The sequence below is a fragment of the Vipera ursinii genome (assembly GCF_947247035.1).
Source record: "Vipera ursinii genome assembly, chromosome: 9".
In the NCBI taxonomy this organism is placed as follows: Eukaryota; Metazoa; Chordata; class Lepidosauria; order Squamata; family Viperidae; genus Vipera; species Vipera ursinii.
Genome location: NC_139523.1, coordinates 20,970,290 through 20,988,328, shown reverse-complemented (window position 1 = coordinate 20,988,328; position 18,039 = coordinate 20,970,290). Strand labels below are relative to the sequence as shown.

The 18,039-nt window shown below is 50.9% G+C and overlaps 2 protein-coding genes across 5 annotated transcripts in view; one reads left to right on the top strand and one right to left on the bottom strand.

Annotated features, from left to right (window-relative positions):
• Positions 1-10,578, top strand: part of CIC (capicua transcriptional repressor) — a 46,858-nt gene extending 36,280 nt beyond the window's left edge. Inside the window, 9 exon segments of the mRNA XM_083369376.1 lie at positions 121-287; positions 541-710; positions 857-1,129; positions 1,877-2,349; positions 3,741-3,997; positions 5,173-5,327; positions 6,358-6,489; positions 7,475-7,606; positions 9,307-10,578. Of these exon segments, the coding sequence (XP_083225502.1) occupies positions 121-287; positions 541-710; positions 857-1,129; positions 1,877-2,349; positions 3,741-3,997; positions 5,173-5,327; positions 6,358-6,489; positions 7,475-7,606; positions 9,307-9,656 (2,109 nt within the window). The 3' untranslated portion in view covers positions 9,657-10,578.
• Positions 10,579-12,104: 1,526 nt separating this feature from the next.
• Positions 12,105-17,793, bottom strand: PAFAH1B3 (platelet activating factor acetylhydrolase 1b catalytic subunit 3). Of its 4 annotated transcripts, none has more exons than XM_083369396.1 (6): positions 16,827-17,793; positions 16,588-16,679; positions 14,853-14,942; positions 14,651-14,767; positions 13,397-13,519; positions 12,105-12,779 (listed from the first exon to the last, which is right to left on the bottom strand). In XM_083369396.1, exons 2-6 carry the CDS (start codon positions 16,666-16,668, stop codon positions 12,513-12,515), a joined length of 678 nt encoding a protein of 225 aa, XP_083225522.1. In that variant the 5' UTR covers positions 16,669-16,679; positions 16,827-17,793; the 3' UTR covers positions 12,105-12,512. The 4 variants fall into 4 exon arrangements, with proteins under 4 accessions (XP_083225522.1, XP_083225524.1, XP_083225523.1 ...); XM_083369398.1 differs by having other exon boundaries at positions 17,271-17,793; XM_083369397.1 differs by having other exon boundaries at positions 17,483-17,792.
• Between the last annotated feature and the right edge of the window lie 246 nt (positions 17,794-18,039).

Genomic DNA, 18,039 nt, shown 5'->3' with positions numbered 1-18,039 from the left:
AAATTTCTTGGCAAATGACATTGAGTCTGAGTCTGGTTTCGCCGCCTCCTCCTCCTCCTCCTCCTCCTCCTCGTGTTCCTCTCAGCTGCCTGTGCCAATCGGGTTTTTCTGCTCTTTCAGATTATCCAGCTCACTCCAGTGCCAGTTGTCCAGCCTCAGTCCTCTTCTCAGAGCAGTGCCACCTTGGTGCCCCCACTTAGCCCTGCTGCACTCCAGGGCACCATGGCCACCGCTGTCATTGGTTCCCCGAGCCAGGCCCAGAAGGTCCTCTTGCCCTCCTCGACCAGGTATGGCTTTGCAGTGTTGGTTTGTAGCACTGGATCTTCGAGGCGTGGGGACTATATGCGTGACTATAGCAGCTGCCATTAAATACATTCTGTCTGTCCCTCCCTCCCTCCCTCCCTCCCTCTTCTTCCTTCTCTCCATCTCTCTCCCTCCCTCTCTGTCTCTCTCTCCCCCCCTGTCTGTCCCTCCCTCTCCCTCTGTCTCTCTCCCCCTCTCTCTGTCTCTCCCTCCCTCTTTCTCCCTCTCTCCCTCCAGGATCACTTATGTGCAGTCAGCAGCTGGACATGCTCTGTCCCTGGGCACCTCAACTTCTCATTCTCAACCCAGCGTCCCTCCGGCTGCTCCTACCACCACCTACGTCCAGTCCCCAGTGGGGCCTGCCCCCGTGGCACTGGGTTTCACAGCTATTGGGCCACTGCTCTCCGGTAAGGCCAGAGAGGCAGTTGTGTGTTACGTGTGACTGTGTGTGTGTGGGGGGGGGCACAAGCGAGCAGAATGCCAAGCTAACAGACTGGTTGGCTACCCCAAAAGAATATTGATCTGAAACCTGCGTTCGGTCTGTTTCCTTCAGGTCAGAATCCTGTGCTGACTTCGGGGCAAGTGGGAGTGTCCCCACTTCAGAGCCCTCAACTCCCCGTTTCTGGTGCTGGACAAGGGCAGGTCATCACTGCCGTCTACCCCACCCCCACAGGGACCAGTCCTGTTCAGTCTGCCAGTCACAGTGTGGTCTATTCGGTGGCCGCCACGGGCACTGCCACGGTCTCCTCTCCCACAGCCATCCTGCCCAAGGGGGGCAGCCCCAATCAGACTGCTGGCAGTTCCAACCACAGCCTGATTTCCACAGGTATTGGGGTTAGAGTGATGGGGATCGGAGTCACACGGGGAATGGGATGGGGGGAGTTGTCTCCCAGAGAGAAAACGAAGAGGGACCGAAGGCAGACTATAGGAGGGAGGCAGGAACTTGAAAGAGCCTGGTCTGAAATGGCAGATAAAGCTGTCCCTCAAAATGATGATCCTCCTTTAGCTTTTGCTGGTTGTGAGGAAAAGGAAAAAGGATTAAATTCTCCCAGATGTTGTGGTGATAATTCGAGGACTATCTGTTGTCAACCCTGCTGACATCGGATGTTTTTGCTTTGAGAACAGATGGAGATGCAACCATTTTCTTCTTATGCTTTACTCTTAGAGTTAGATGATGCTGCGGGGAGGAATGTACACGAGACTAGCTAGACATAACAATACTCAGCCTAGTGTGAGAACCAAGGTTATTGAAATAAGAGATGATAACAATTGGCGGGCTGAAGAACTGGAGGGGAAAGCCTGCATTTCAAACTAAATTAGAGAATGTGATTTACGAGGGAACTGTGCTTTGATACTATGCGCTCAGGGGAGGGGAATTCAGCTTTTGGCTTCGACTGTGTTAGTGCCGATGCTATGCTACTTAAATAAAGATTCTTTGAGGTAAACAATACCTCGAAGTTCTTTGAAGAGTTTCTTCTGTTGGAACCATGATATCTGTATTGTAACTAGGCTGACTCTGCTGAACCCGTGTTGCTCACCGTCGCCTTTACTTTTTTCGTTCCTTCCCTCTCAGCCACGCAAGTAATTCCTCCGGCGCCCACTCGACCTCAGCGCCCGCCCCTCAAGCCCCCCCAGAAGGTGAAAGCCACCATCGCTAGCATCCCGGTTGGCTCCTACGAATCAGTCTCCTCGCCAGGCCCCCTTCGGCCTCCTCCGGGGCAGCAGCAAGAATCTGGAGGAGCGCGATACCACCGGGAGAGCGAAACCTCGGAGCGGCCCTTGCGGGAGCCGGGTCCCCAAGACATCCCCCCGTCTTCTTCCCCTGCGTGCCAGGGGGCCGAAAAGAGTCCTGCCAAAGCCCAGGAGGTGAAGCGAGATTGCTGGGAGCCAGTATCGCCCCCAGCATGCCAGCCGTCGCAGGTAACAGAGACCCCGGCCGCAGACGTCGTCTGGAGCCAGCGAGACATGGCAGCGGGGTCCAGCGAAGAGGGCGCTGGCCGTGACCCTCCACCGCCCTCCCTGTTAGGCAGCAAAGGGGTGGAAACCGTAAGTAAGCTGGGCGACGCTGCCTGGCCTCTCTCCTTCTCCCCCATAAGCGGTCTTTGTGGCTTCTGGCGGCCGTACCCAGGCCCTGCAGCGCTTTTGTGAGCCTTGCAGTGTACTAAGCAGCCTTGTTTAATTTTACAATGTAGAGACAGATTTAACCATTGTTTACAAGGGGGGGGGAGCGTGACCATCCTAGACCAAGCCAAGTCCAAAAGCGGCAAGGAATTTCTAGAAGCCTGGCAGTCTTGACCAATCAGCCATCAGTGTAGACACTAACAACATCTACAGACTGTGCAAAATAGACTCCAGCACTTTTCCATCAGCATAGATTAACTCCCAAGGTTAACGTCAGACCGACCGTCAAGTAAACAATACCCCAATCAAGAAACTGCCCCCAAACCCACAGAAGAATCTCTTTTAAGACCACCCCCACCAATACCGACAGGGCAAGTCCCCAGAGTATAAACTGACAGCAAACTGCACTCCTTAACTAGCACTGACGATGTTTCCTAGTTTGGGTCATGAAATTCTGCAAGAAAACAAGCAAGCTCAGGCTTTATGTCAACCCTGAGCTACAAATATTCTCCTTTGTTATAGCCTTCTCCTGTTTTAGAAAGGTTGGGATGTGAGCCTATTAACAGAGGACAGCTAATCCTGGACTTCCAACCATAACGGAAGCCTCGAATTTCTATCCTAAAGTCACACGTTGAGGCATCCACATGACAAGACCCCCATTTTACGACCTTTTCATGGCTAAGCAAACGTGGCGGTTATAAAGGGGTTGTTAAGCGGGTCAGTACATTGCTACGGGCATTTTTTTTTTAATTTTTTTTTACTAGAAACTGGCTGAAAAGTCCAGTTTCTAGCTAACCCCCCCCCATCCTAAATGCCATCACCTGACCATGACATGCGAGAACTGACCATAAGGGTGAGCCAGTTGGTGGCACCCGAAATGCCATCAAATGACCGCAGGGTATGTGTGTGCCACCATTGGAACTCCGGAACCAGGCCATAAGTACCTTTTTTTTGGGGAGGGGGTGTCTGTCATAACTTCGAACGGTTGCTAAGCAAGAACTACGTGCACTTTGAACATGATTTGCTTTGATTTGGGCGATGTGCCGTGGTCCATGTATGTGTGTCTCCTCCCGGTCCCTGTGCCATCTTGGCCTGACGAACGAATACGTGTGTCCCAGGATAATGTTGCAGGATCCAGTCTGGATCCTGGAAACCGGCCCAGATCCCATCTTAACCCTGGTTCTTAAGTGAAACCAAAGAGGATCTGCTTCCTGTTTGCGTCTCAGCGACATGCTGCTGTGTCGTCGTTCCTCATCGTACTTTGAGTCTCCTCTTTCCAAGCTGCTCACGGCTGCTCTGCCTGCCTCCTTGTCTAGGCCTCGAAATTCCCCAGCTCCCCTGACTGGAGAACAGCCGGTCCGGAGGGTTCAGCCTCCTCTGCGGCTCCACCTTCCTCCTTGGCGCTCAGTCCGATCCCGTCAAACTCTGGAGAAGGCCCCAGAAGCGGCCCTTCCACTCTCCCCCCAACGGCAGCCCCTGCGGCCGATGGCCTGGAGCCAAAGGAGGGTCCAGGTGGGAAGAAAGTGAAGGTCCGGCCTCCCCCTCTGAAGAAAACCTTTGATTCTGTCGACAAGTGAGTGATGGGGAGGCGAGCGTGGGCAGGCTCTGTGGCCAAAGTCCTAAAGATTCCCACTGCGTGGATTGTATTCTTTGTTTGTGTGTATGGGGGGGGGGGAGAAGGACGTCTTTGTGACTTCATAATGGTGGCGATTTGCAGGGGTAGAACAGGTGCCGGTCTCTCCCTCTTTGGCCGGCCACAGCCGCCTTTGTTGTGTTCTAGGAGCGCCCTTCTGCTTAAATTCGGGTGATAATGAACTCGAGGATGAGCTGAACGCCTGTTAAAACTCTTTCCCCAAACCCTCTGGGATGGTCAGTGGTTCCCTCGTTGGCATTAGCGCTGCTTGCACAGTGCAAGACGGAACATTGGCAAGACCTGAACCCATGAGGAGATTACTTTTCCTCAGGAAACGGGCCCAGATAGGCTCCGAGGAAAGACGGAAGAGATTCTGGAGGGATATGTAAAAACGTACGAGAGAGGGTCATTCCTCCATTTTATTTCTGGTTGGTTTGTTTTGTTGTTTTTAAATTTTATTATTTTATTTATATCCTAGCTTTATTATTTATATAAATAACTCAAGGTGGCGAACACGCACAATACCCCTTCCTCCCGTTTTCCCCATAACAACAACCCTGTGAGGTGGGTTGGACTGAGAGGGACTGGCTCAAAGCCCATCCAGCTGGTTTTCACGGCTAAGGCAGGACTAGAACTCACAATCTTCTGCTTTCTAGCCCGGTGCCTTAATCACTAGACCAAACCAGTTGTTATTGGTTGTTACTGTTGCTTGAATAACAACCTAGTCCTGGGAAGAGTCAAAACTCCCTAGCATGGGCATGTTTTATGTTGGTGCCTATCTCGGCCACCTCCACAGGCTCCTGGGAAGTGCCTTTTAACACCCTGAAACCAACTTCCCACCTCTGTTGACCCATCCCATGATGGCTGTGTCTCAGGGCCGTGTTTCCTTGGCAGAAGAGAGGATGCTAACGCATGTAAATTTTATTTAAAATTGCCTGGCGTCCCCAGAAAGGCCCTCTTCCGAGAGGGAGCTGGGCTGATTGGGCAGCACTGCCGTACGGAGGGATGCACAGGAGAGGCTGGATTGGAAGCAACGGAGAGTCAGTGGGAGGGGGCAGGCTGCCCCACCGCCTTGCCTTGCCTTGCCTGACCCTTAGCTCCTCCGCTCACCCCAGCAGGGTTCTCTCTGAAGTGGATTTCGAGGAGCGCTTTGCCGAGTTGCCCGAGTTCAAGCCTGAAGAGGTCTTGCCTTCGCCTACGCTGCAGTCCCTTGCCACCTCTCCTCGGGCCATCCTGGGTAGCTACCGCAAGAAGCGCAAGAACTCCACCGGTAAGGGGGAAGGAAGGAGAAGGCCAGGAAAGCGGGGGGTGGGTGGGTAGGCGGGGGGGAGGAGGTTGGCTGAGTCTTGGAAGAGAAGACGGACGTCTTTAGCCCTGCTGCCGACAAGGATCTAGACGTGGCTGTGCCGTTTGCACAGTAGAACTTAAGGACCTAGATTTGCTGGGGAGCAATTTGAAAGTTTTTTTTTTAAAAAAAAATACTGGTGTACTTGATTGAGTTAACCTGAAACAGAAGATGGCTAAGTTTCTTGTTTGCCACGGTCGTGGCGCCGTATTTCCCCGAAAATTAAGACCAAGTCTTAACGTTAATTTTTGCTCCAAAAGATGCATTAGGGCTTATTTTTCCAGTTAGGTCTTATTTTGGGGGGACGTAGGGTACTAAATGCGTCCCATCTTGCTGACGATCTTAACTGGAGCTTGTATTACGAGCATCCTGGGAAAAAAATCATCCTAGGGCTTATTTTCCGGTTAGGTCTTATTTTGGGGGAAACAGGGTAGTTCAGGGATTTTTATTTGTATCCCGCCTTGATTGTTTTTACAAATAACTCAAGGCAGTCAACATATCCAACAGCACATTCTTACTCCTATTTTCCCCACAATAACCAGCCTGTGAGATGAGTTGGGCCGAGAGGGTGCAATTAGCCCAAAGTCAGCCAGCCATCCAGCTTTCATGCCTTGGGTGGGACTAGAACCCACTGTCTCCTGATACCTAAGCCCACCACCTTAACCACTACGTCAAACCGGCTCTCCGTTGATTATGGGGATCTTGGGCAGCTTTTGGGGTACCAGCTGATACAGTGCGGGCCCGTCTCCTGCTGCTGCGTGATCCTGCTTTCTCTGCTTCCGAGACATCCCTTGTAGAGCAGTATGAAAAACTAGCAGCATCGGTGTACGTTCCTAACGTGACCATTTGGGTGGAGTAGATTACTGGAGTGTGAGCATCTGTGTGTGTGTGTGTGTGTGTGTGTGTGTGTGTGTTTGTGCGTCTGCCTCCTAACCCGGGGTTTCCCCCCCCCCAGACCTGGACTCCTCGACGGAAGATCCCATCTCCCCCAAACGGAAGATGCGGCGTCGTTCCAGTTGCAGTTCGGAGCCCAACACTCCCAAGAGTGCCAAGTGCGAAGGAGACATCTTTACTTTTGACAAAACAGGTAGATGGAAACGGGAGGGAGATCTCTCGCCCAACAAGGAAGGCCGCTCAGGTGGGCCCTCTCCGCTCGATGGAGGAATCTGTGTGTCAACGCTGCTAACATCGAATGTTCTTGCTTGACAAGAGATGAAGAAGTTAAACTTGTGTATTGCTTTAAGACAGGGGTCTTCAAACTTGGCCCTTTTATGACTTGTGGACTTCAACTCCCAGCTTTGCTGGCTGAGGAATTCTGGGAGTTGAAGTCCACAGGTCATAAAAGGGCCAGGTTTGAAGACCCCTGCTTTAAGAGATTGAGTTTAAGGTTGGGAGGGGGGATGAGGAGGATTGCACTTTCAAGGCCATCTCTAACTTAAGAAGATAAGACCTTGGCGGGTTTTCTAACGGAAGGGAAAGTGATTCTTTAAATTAATTGGAGAATACGATTAATGACAAAATTAGAAAGGTGGAGAATTGTGTTTTAATATATTGTGAAAGGGGCAGAGATTTCAGATTCCAGCTTCCTTCGAGCAAGCATTTGCCAGTGTATTAGGCTAAATAAAGGACTTTTAAGGTAAAACAATGCCTCAAGAGTCACTTGAAAAGCCCTTACGTCGGAAACTTGACACTGTGCACGGAAATTTATATGGCCCTCCAATAAGTTATGCCCGCAGCTTACAAGGATAAAAGCCTGATATAAGAGCAATAAAACAGCAATAACGTCCCCCTTCCCCTCCATTCCCTGGCAACAACAACCAAATGAGCCATTTGATGGGCTCCATCCCACTCTGGGGACCCCAGGCCCATTGGCGGAACTACGTCTTCCAAGGCCTTTTGAAAGAGTCAAGGTGGAGGCCATTCTTATTTCCGCAGGGATGATGTTTTCCTCAGGGAGGGAGCCACCATGGAGGAGGCCCTTTTTGTTGTTGTTGTCCCGTTAGATGGGCCTCCTTAGGAATTGGCAAGGGATTTACAGGCTCCCTCTTATAGCAGCGTCCACCTCTCTGCAGGCACAGACACGGAAGACGTCCTGGGGGAACTGGAATACGAGAAGGTGCCCTACTCTTCACTCCGACGTACCTTGGACCAGAGGAGGGCTTTAGTCATGCAGCTCTTCCAGGATCATGGCTTCTTCCCTTCAGGTAGGAGGGTTGTGGGGTGTGTTTTTTTTTTTGTTTTTTTTCCCCCCGCCCCCGGCATGGAGTGCTCTTGTGGTGACCAACTTTAGACTCCAATTCACTTCTTTGGCCCCGTCTTGACTTCCAGCTGAAGGTCCGTCTTGAGTATCAGAGGGCTCTGGATTTCCTGGCAAATAGATGGGCAAGAAATGGAGGTAGTGACAGATTTTATTTTCCTGGGCTCCAAGATCACCAAAGATGGGGACTGTAGCCAAGAAATTAAAAGACGCTCCTGGGGAGGAAAGCCATGACAAATCTAGACTGCACACTAAAAAGCAGAGACATCACCCTGTCAACAAAAGTGCGTATAGTCAAGGCTATGGTCTCCCCAGTTGCAATGTGTGACTGTGAAATTTGGACCATAAGAAAGGCTGAGCGCCAAAGAATTGAGGCCTTTGAACTCTGGTGCTGGAGAAGACTCCTGCGAGTCCCTTGGACTGCAAGGCGATCAAACCAGTCGGTCCTAGAGGAGATCAACCCTGACTGCTCTTTAGAAGGCCAGATCCTGAAGTTGAAACTCAAAGACTTTGGCCACCTAATGAGAAGGAAGGACTCACTGGAGAAGAGCCTCATGCTGGGAAAGGTTGAGGGCAAGAGAAGAAGGGGACGACAGAGAATGAGGTGGCTGGATGGAGTCACTGAAGCAGGAGGCGTGAGCTTAAATGGACTCCAGAAGATGGTAGAGGACAGGAAGGCCTGGAGGAACGTTGTCCATGGGGTCACGGTGGGTCGGACACGACTTCGCAGCTAATAACATAGCAGGAGATCCTTTTGATGACTTTCGGACTTGGCCAGGGAGGGAAGGGCTGTCTTGAAAGCTGCAGGCCAGAGTGGACTCATTTCTGCAGCTTTCTGGATTGTTGATTTTGGGGGGGAAAGGCTTTAAGAAACCACTCTTTAGGGCAGGGCTCGGCAACCTTGGCTCTTTTATGACTTGTGGACTTCAACTTCCAGAATTCCCGATCCAGCCGTGCTGAGGGGAAAGGGAGAGGTTTCCATACTGAGCCATGCTGGCTCAGGAATTCTGGGAGCTGAAGTCTACGAGTCATAAAAGAGCCAAGGTTGCCGAGCCCTGCTCTAGGACAGTGTTTCCCAGGCTGGGCCACTTTAAAATGCGTGGCAGTGCCGGCTGGGGAATTCTGGGTATTGAAGACCAGGGAAAAGATTTTCCTGTACAGCAGCCCCTCGCCTCAACAGCCATTCATATTAAATCATTCAAATTTAACAATGGCATTGGAAAAAGTAACCTAAAACCGTTTTTCACACGACCGTTGCAGCATCCCCGTGGTCGCGTGATCACACTTCAGATACTTGACAGTGGGCTCCTATTTATGACGGCCGCAGCATCCTCGGGTCACGCGGTCGCCTTTTGTGAACTTCTGACCAGCAAAGTCAACGGGGGAAGAAGCCAGATTCACTTAACGAAAACTTATGTTACGAATTTGAGCATTGCAGTGATTCGTTTAACAAGCTTGGCAATTTGAAAGGTGGTAAAAACCCACGTGACCACGGCCTTGCTTAGCCCTGGAAATTTGGGGCTCAGTTGTGCAGGTCATAAGTCGAGGATGACCTGCACAGGGAGCTTGCTACCCTTACCATCATCCCATTTGTTCTCAATTTTGTGTGTAGCCTCGCTGAGTTTTGTTTTGTTTTCCTTTGGACAGCCCAAGCCACTGCCGCTTTCCAAGCTCGCTACTCTGACATCTTCCCCACCAAGGTCTGCTTACAACTCAAAATACGGGAAGTGAGGCAGAAGATTATGCAGGCAGCCACAACAGAACAAGCCCCCAGCACGCCGGAGCCCGGAGGCCCCCCAGGCGGCACCACAGAGGGGGGGCAGCTGGTGGAACTGAGTCTCCCGCAAGACTCCGGCCAAAGCACAGAGGCTGCCCCCCCAGCAGCCAGCCCTTCCCCTGCAGCAGCCAGCTGGGACTCTAACCAGCAGTCTTCTCCGGGGACGGCCGCTAGCAGCACCGCCACCACCGCCGCCAGCAGCAGCAGCAGCAGCAGATGAAGAGCACCCAGCAGCGAGCGAGAAAAGCAGCCGCGTGGAGGGTGGGGGAGCCCCAGAGCTTTACCCCCCCACACCCTTGTCCTGCTCCTCACCGGTGCCCCTCCCTTTGCTAACCTCACCTGCTCTCTCTTGTGACTGTACGGGAGAAGCTTCTGCACCCCGTAGACACTGCCTGGGCTCCTTGCAGGCCTGCCTCTTCAGCCGTTCTGATCCGATGTGGAAGGGCGGTGGCCTTCCAACAGCTCCTTGGCCCCTTCCTCCTCCCAAGAACTCCCAACGTGGTGGTGGTGCTGACCTATCGACCATTCCAGGACACGGTCCAGGAGACCGCCAGGGGGGAGGGGGAGGGGCTGCCAGAAGGCCCTCCTCCCAGGCGCAACAACCCTCCCACCCCTGTAAAAATGACAGACCTCGTGTTGATTTCCCCGCACATCGAATAATGTTCTACGTAATTTGGAGAACCCACCTACCTACCTACCCACCTACCTGTTGCTTCTGTGTCCAGTCATCGGGGCAGGGTGGGGGTGGGGCGGGGTGGGGTGGGAAGCCTTGTCCATCCATCCGTGCAGTGGAAAGAAGGGAGGCCTGACCTTCCCGGACCGGGGATCGCTTTGGTCATTGGGCAAACTGGGTCACCGGAGGAGCCAGAAGGAGAAGCAAGAGAGGAAAGTCCATCCGGGACAAGGCCGGGATCGGTGGAGTTTTGGCCTTGCCGAGAGAGAGGAACCAGGAGAGACATTTGCGTGTGGCACAGCCTAAATCTGGACGGGAGTTAAGAGGGGTTTTGGAGAGGGAGCCGGCCTGGCAAGCTCCCTTCCCAAGTGTGAGTGCCCTGGTGGCCACAGCCACATGTTGACCATGTGTAACCCCTTCTGTATTGGGGTGGCCCCACCTCACATACTATTAAAGCTCTTTAACAATCCGGTCCAGTTGTAGAATTTCGGTGCGGGCGGAGAATCCATCCCTTCTGCCTTCCGTATGTTTTTTTAATCTTCACCGTGACCCTTTTGGATCCTGGGGCCATCTCATTCTTTCGGCCCTTTTAGCTTTTCTCACCCTTGCCAGGCGCCAAGGTACGCTTGAGGTGTTTTTGGTAAGATCTTGTTGGAAGAATGGGAAGCTGGAGAAGTCCCTCCGGGCAGATTTGAAGCTTGGGGCACAGTCTTGGCTTGCCCTTTGCGTGTTTGCCCCAGCATTGAGAACACAAATCTGGTCTTTGGGCTTTGAAACAAAAACGTTCCTGCAGCGAGACCACGATGCAGACCTCTGGGATTCTGTCTGTAGGTAATCCTCAACTTACAAACCATTCATTTAGTGAGCACTTAAAAGTTATGAGGGAACTGAGGAGTGACTTACGACCATTTTTCACACTTTTCAACCGTTGCAGCGTCCCCTTGGGCCACGTGATCAGAAGTCAAGACGCTTGACAAGGAGCACGTATTTTGTGACAGTTGCAGTGTGAAACCTTCACACAAGAAATGTCCATGGGGAAGGCAGTCATTTAACAGCCCTGTTACTTAGCTGCAGTAATTAATTTAATGACTCTGGCAAGAAAGGTCATAAAAGGGGGCAAAACTCAGCAGCTGTTTTGCTTAGCGACATGTTGAGCTCAATTGTCGTAAGTTGAGGACTGCCTACAGTTTGAAATCGAGCCTTCAGTGCATCAGTTCGATGCGGCCTGCAGGTTGGAATCGCTTTGCGACCCCTCGTTGCATTTTGCAACTAACGAGGAAAGAAAATTTCTTCCTCAGTCTTGAAATGAAATCAAACTACACCGGCAGCTTTTTAGTTACCGCCCCAACGTAGCCCACCATGTAGCCGTCCAGGGGATCTGCAGATCCAGCCAACTAGGCTAATTAAACTCAAGTTGATATTGTGTCTTCGGCCACAAGGCATCTAATTTTAGCATTTTTTCCCAGAGAAATGGAATGGGAAATAAATACGTAGCTCACAAAGTTCAGTGCAGAAAGAGGAGAGAGACATCTGTTAACAAGGTTCTCCAGCACAGCTGTAAGCTATGTATAGTGGTCTCTATAAAGCAGATGTGGGGACCAATGGCCCCTTCAGGGTTTGTGGCTATGACTGAACGGCTCAGGAATTCTGGGAGTTGAAGTCCACAAGTCATAAAAGGGCCATCATTCCCCACACCTGCTATATAGGCTGGCTTTAAAAAAAAAGCATAAACCGCCTCTTCAACTTCATGAAGATAAAGCTAAAGAATTCAAGAAGGCTGCAACCAGGAAGAGGTTTGCAGAGAGCAGGAACAAATTCTCCAAAAACGTAAAAGACTTTGTATGCAAATAGTTGCTAATTGCTTCCGGGGAAAACCTATTTTTAGTGTAAGCCAGACGACTAGGCAACGGTGACAGATGACTCGCCCCATTAGCAAATTACCTGTCTGAACCTCAAGTTAATAGGTAAAGAAACACAAAACTTCTGCCCAGAAATTTCAGGTTATTTTTATTATGTAAAAGCAAGACAAATTCCCATTACGTCTTCTGCCAAACTTTTTGTTTTTGGCAGCTGCAAGTCATTGTGCCGTCCATTCCCATCCCTTGCCAGAAAACCCACACCGAGGCTTAACGGAGTTAGTAAAGAAGTACCCAGTTCCATATACCAGGCAGAAGATGGGTGGCAAACTATATTGGCACTCTGGAGCGGGTTTCTTCGACCTTGGCAACTTTTAAGACGGGTGGATTTTTAACTCCCAGAATTCTGGGAGTTACAAGTCCACTTATCTTAAAAGTTGGCACGGTTGAGAACAGCTAATCTGGAGTGAACAGCAATCTAGCTTCTAAGCCTCCTGCCCTCATTCCAGCCAACGACAAGCCTCTGAGGTCTGATTGACAGCATCCATCAAGGTGTCTGAGCATGGCATTCTCCCAGCAGGCAGAGCAGCAGCCGATGCAGCCCAGGGCAGAGTCGGGCATATCCGTTGCGGGTCAGGTGGAGGTAGTCGTACATGTCGTGGTGACTTATAGTCCCGTCTGAATGCACAAAGCCCGGGTCAACATTGAGGAAAGAGGCATTGGGGAGCAGCGGCACCTTAACCTCGAGCAATTCGTTCACCCTTCTGTTCTTCTCTCGTAACGGGTTGGGGTTTTTGCCCCGTGGCAGCAAGCCCTGTGCAGGATACAGAAAAGACCCCGGTTTGCTTATTGCAAGATTCTAAGTCACAAAGTGGTTGGTTTCTAAGCTGATGCGATGTGTGAATGTTCCATTAACTGGGCTCAATGACCTGGGAAAGTAGTCTTTGTTTAGTACTAGTAGTTCTCACTTAATAACTGTTCGAGGTTCTGATACACCAGGCGTGTCAAACTCGCGAAGAAAATGGCTTAATTGAGTAACTGCGGTGTTTGCTTTATGAGCATTGCAAAAGTCATAAACTTGGGCATGGTGACCCACTTAATGACGGCCATGGCTTAGAACAGGGGTAGGTTCTTTTATGACTTGTGAACGTCAACTCCCAGAATTCCACAAGTCATAAGAGAGTCAAGGTTGCCTACCCCTGGCTTAGAACCATAATACCAGGCTCAATTACAGCCATAAATTGAGGACCACATCTATAAGCTTCATAAATAATGAAGATAGACATATATTGCAAGCCACACCATTCTAGTTTCTTTGGCCAATATGATTCTGGCTTAATGTTACAGGGCACAGCAGGGGACCCAGCCCAGTCGAAACAGTGGCAATTTTTAAAGGCATTCTTATCAGATTGAGCCGGGCTTGGAACTCACCAATACAACCACGCGGGCCTGGGGTTGTTGCTGAGTGATGACACGCACAATGGCTTCTATGCCAGCAGCCACCTGTTCTGCAGTGTGTCCATGGTTATTGGTGCCCACCCAGAGTACCACAATCTGGAACCAATGAGAGGGGGAAAAAGAATTGTTTCCAAGTTCTGGGTGTGGAAAGGGATGTAAGATGCCTGGGTGAAAGGAAGTAATTAACGACGTTATTGCTTTTATGCACAGCTACCTATCTAGCACCACAACAGGAAATCTGGCTATTAAAACACCACACCCTCTTGTCTTGTGTTTCAACAACACCAGACCTGCTGCTATAAAAGTGGTCATTCTGGATCTTTATGTGGACAAGGCTACAGAGTCTGAAAAGTTAAGGACCAACTTCTATTGCCACCTCAGCAAGTTGAATGCTGCCCTGGGTTTGTATATTTTGAGTTTTCACATAACCCATAGAGCAGAGTTTCTCAACCTTGGCAACTTTTAAGGTGTATAGACTTCCAACTCCCAGAATTCCGCAGCCAGCCATAGAGAAGCACTGCCGGAGGTGCTGTATAGCATTTTATAATTAAATGTTTTTAAGAAAAAGTTTCAGGTAGGTCCTTAAATATGCAATGGATCCCAGATAATCTCAGGCTGTTGGTTCTCCCTAATTATTATGCAGAAGAATTAAAGGAGGGGTGGGAGGTGGGAGAAACTAAATGGGTGTATCTTTACAGATTGCATACATACAGGTTGTTTAGCTCGCCCTTTCTCATTGATTTCCATTTGATGTTTCCATTAAGAAAGTATATGTAAGAGCCAGGTTGGCCTAAAATGCAGGGGTAGGCAACCCTGACTCTTTTATGACTCGTGGACTTCAACTCCCAGAAGGCTCAGGAATTCTGGGAGTTGAAGTCCACGAGTCATAAAAGAGCCAAGGTTGCCTACCCCTGGTCTAGTGTTTAAGGCACCAGGCTAGAAAATGGGAGACGCTGAGTCCTAGTCCTGCCTTAGACATGAAAGCCCACTGGAGGACTTTGGGCCAGTCACTCTTAGCCCAACCCACCTCGCAGGATTGTTGTGGGGAAAACAGGAGGAAGAAAGTGGTGTTGGGTATGTTCATGGCCTTGGGTCAGATGTAAGAATAATAAAAGACAGGATAAAAAAAATATATATATAGGGAGCAGGGCTGAGTAACATTTTTAAGAACTGTAGGTAGAGGATCCTGGGCTTGAAGGCCTACTTCATCAGCCGCCACCTACTTACCTTTGGACGGATGTGCTGCAGTTCTCCATTCTGCAGGCGCCAGAGCACGTGCTGAGTGGCATCGCCCCCAATGCCAAAGTTGAGGGCATGCAGCGGGGAGAAAAGCTCCCTCCAGATCTGGAGGAGAAAAGAAAAAAAAGGCGAATGAGCAGACGAATAAGACCGGCTTGATTTCCCAGAGACTCTTTCCAAGACACTTTACCTCAAACTGGTGCAGCAGCTGTACCAGAGAGTCCCCAATAAAGACCACTTCAGGTTCCTTGTCTTTGCTATCGGCAATGAAACGGTGGTGCTGCAGGAAATGGAGAAAATTGGGAGCTTGTTCAGAGGGGAAGCTGACGAGAGACTAAATTTCTGGAAGGGGGAAGAAAAGCAGAAGTGTAGCCCAAGAATTGGGATCCAAAGCAAAGCTCAGTGGATCGAGACAGGAGATCTCTGGATGCTAACCCCAAGATTTTTGACATCTATGTTCCCATTTTGCTGTTCGTGGAAGAATTAGCAAATGGTGTATCCAAGGGGAGATTTCTTTCTCTCACTTAAAACATGGCTGGCTAAGGAATTCTGGGAACTGAAGTCCAAAAGTCTTAAAGTTGCCAAGTTTGGAGACCTCTGACTTCAAGGAAAGACCCAAATGAATTATGGTGACAATTTTGAGCTGACTCAGCTATAGTGAGCCAAATTAGACCAGCCACAGACACTCCTAGTGAACGTCGCTCTACAGCAACAGCAAACGTAGTGCAAATAGTCCTCAATGTATGGTGATCATTAACCCCAGAATTAAGAGTCACTAAACGGGTCACCGCCCTGACTCTGCCTGATTTTATAACCTTTTATAAAGTGGCTGTTAAGTGAACGCTGTGATCATAAATGAATGCTGTGTTTGTTAAACGAATGCACTGTACACAATGGGCACTTTTGCTGGAAACGAAGTAAACTGGCAAATAAAAATGCCAAAAAATCACAGTTCACAATGAACATAAAATGAAAGTTAGCCATCCCTTCACCAGCATCTTCCAGATGTTTTGTTACTGCAGTCCCCAGAGTTCCTTTGGGTGTACCGGTTGGGAAGGCTGGAAGCTGCCTCCTTCCAACATCTGGAAGGTGTAGCTGTGTGGGGGAGTAAACCCAAATTAAAGAATCGGTGGAAGGACTGGCCTCCAGAAATTGTGCCTCCTCCATCAGCGGAGGTTTTTATGACAAAATTGGATGGCATTTGTCTGAAATGGTATAGAGCAGCGGTAGGCAACCTCGGCTCTTTTATGACTCGTGGACTTCAACTCCCAGAATTCCCGAGCCAGCCATGCTGAGGGGAAAGGGAGAGGTTTCCAAGCTGAGCCATGCTGGCTCAGGAATTCTGGGAGTTGAAGTCCACGAGTCATGAAGGGGCCAAAGTTTCCCCCATGCTGGCTCAGGAATTCTGGAAGTTGAAGTCCACGAGTCATGAAGGGGCCAAAGTTTCCCCCATGCTGGCTCAGGAATTCTGGGAGTTGAAGTCCACGAGTCATGAGGGGGCCATAGTTCCCCCATGCTGGCTCAGGAATTCTGGAAGTTGAAGTCCATGAGTCATAAAAGAGCCGAGGTTGCCTACCCCTGGCCTAGGCCACTTTATGACTGGTGGACTTCAACTCCCAGAATTCCCGAGCCAGCCATGCTGAGGGGAAAGGGAGAGGTTTCCAAGCTGAGCCATGCTGGCTCAGGAATTCTGGGAGTTGAAGTCCACGAGTCATAAAAGAGCCGAGGTTGCCTACCCCTGGATAGGGTTTCCTGCCAGAGCAGAGGGTTGGACTAGAAGACCTCCAAGGTCCCCCCTTCCAACTCTGTTATTCTTGAACAGAATCAAGAGGAACGGAGTGGCCATAGAGGTCCAGAGAGGGGCCTCCCCTCCACCCCAAGACCCTCTTTTCGGCCAGATCCCTGCAGCTCAGCAGGCAGCTCACCAAGGACATCCATCGTCCATCCCCTTGCACGTCGATGACGGGGCTTGGGGTGCTGGCGGGGTTCTTGTCACCGTCGCTCATGCTTGCAGATCCTAAAGGAGACAAAGCAGAGAAGAGGGACTCAATTCCTGGCTCAGTGGCCTGCCCACCCCGCACCCTCCCCCCCCCCCACAGCGCACCCCACCCCTGAGCCCGATTGCTCCGCATCCCCAGCGGGCCAAGCAAAGGAAGAGCTGCACCTGCGTCCAGGAGCTCCGTCCAGGAACAATACGGCCCCGCCAGTCACCGCTCCCCCCTCGCCCGCCGAGCGCCAATGGTTTCGTCTATTCATTTCCCCTCCGCCGTACAAAGCTTCGGCGGTACCATTCCTCAAAAAGGGGGGGGGCGGAATTTGAACCTATCCTGTGCAACGCCTGTAGGGCTGTCTTTTTTTTCCCTTTTTTTTGCGGCTAGAGAAGTAACGGCGAAGCTGTCGGCAATGTGGATTTCCACAACAGCCAAAGACTTAATTGATCTGCAGAGGTTTGATATTGCGAGCCTTTTTGCACCTCTCGCAACCCCAGGGCATCGTTTGCACCAATTCCATCAACCCCTACAGTAGTGGATCAATGCATCGAGGCATGAACGGAGGGGGGGGGCGGAAGACGCGAAAGAGGATTAAACACCCCTCCCCCGTCACATACAGTTACTGCTCTTTGTGCGAGGTTGCTCTCTTCCTTTCAAGCCTTCTGACTGACTCATCATTCTTCCGTTTTCGCAGAGGAAAGAAAAGCGGGCTTAATCCATTGCCTTCCCCCCCCCGTGCGCAATGGTTCGTTCTCCCTGCGAGCTGTCTGCCTGCTGCAAATAGCCGGTACCATTCGAGGAAAAAAACGGGGGGGGAGAGACTACTCACGGTATTGATCGGGGGAAAAGAAAACAATAATCCACTGCTCCCCCGACCTTTAAGCCGCCGGAGAAATTGCTCCGCCTGCTCAGTTTCAGCTCCGCTTTGGAAGCGGTTTCCTGCCGCCACCTGGACGGAACCACCTGACCAGGCAAACTGGGGGGGGGGGGGAGAAAGGAAGAGGCTCGTTTTTCTCTCCCACACCCTCCTGGTGAAGCAAATGGTATCGGCTACTCTCGCCAGGCAGCGGCGCCCCATTCATCTTTCCGCAGCGTTTCGCTTCTCGCCTTCCGTCGACGGGGCTGCTCCAGAGCATCCCCGGTGGAACTGCGGCCTGGGCACCAGCTCCGCCCGCTCCGCAGCCCTAGCCGTCTGGGCGTTTAACGCAGGGGTAGGCAACCTCGGCTCTTTTATGACTCATGGACTTCAACTCCCAGAATTCCTGAGTCAGCTGACTCAGGAATTCTGGGAGTTGAAGTCCATGAGTCATAAAAGAGCCGAGGTTGCCTACCCCTGGTTTAACGCGTCGTTCGATTCGGTCGGAGTTATACAGGCGTACATCTACT

Excerpts from the sequence above, each read along its gene's own strand:
- PAFAH1B3 (XM_083369396.1), bottom strand. The coding sequence starts at position 16,668 with ATGAGCGACGGTGACAAGAACCCCGCCAGCACCCCAAGCCCCGTCATC. Across the intron at positions 13,520-14,650 it reads TGCAGCACATCCGTCCAAAG|ATTGTGGTACTCTGGGTGGG; the intron begins GTAAGTAGGTGG and ends CATTGGTTCCAG. Across the intron at positions 12,780-13,396 it reads AGGCCCGCGTGGTTGTATTG|GGCTTGCTGCCACGGGGCAA; the intron begins GTGAGTTCCAAG and ends TATCCTGCACAG.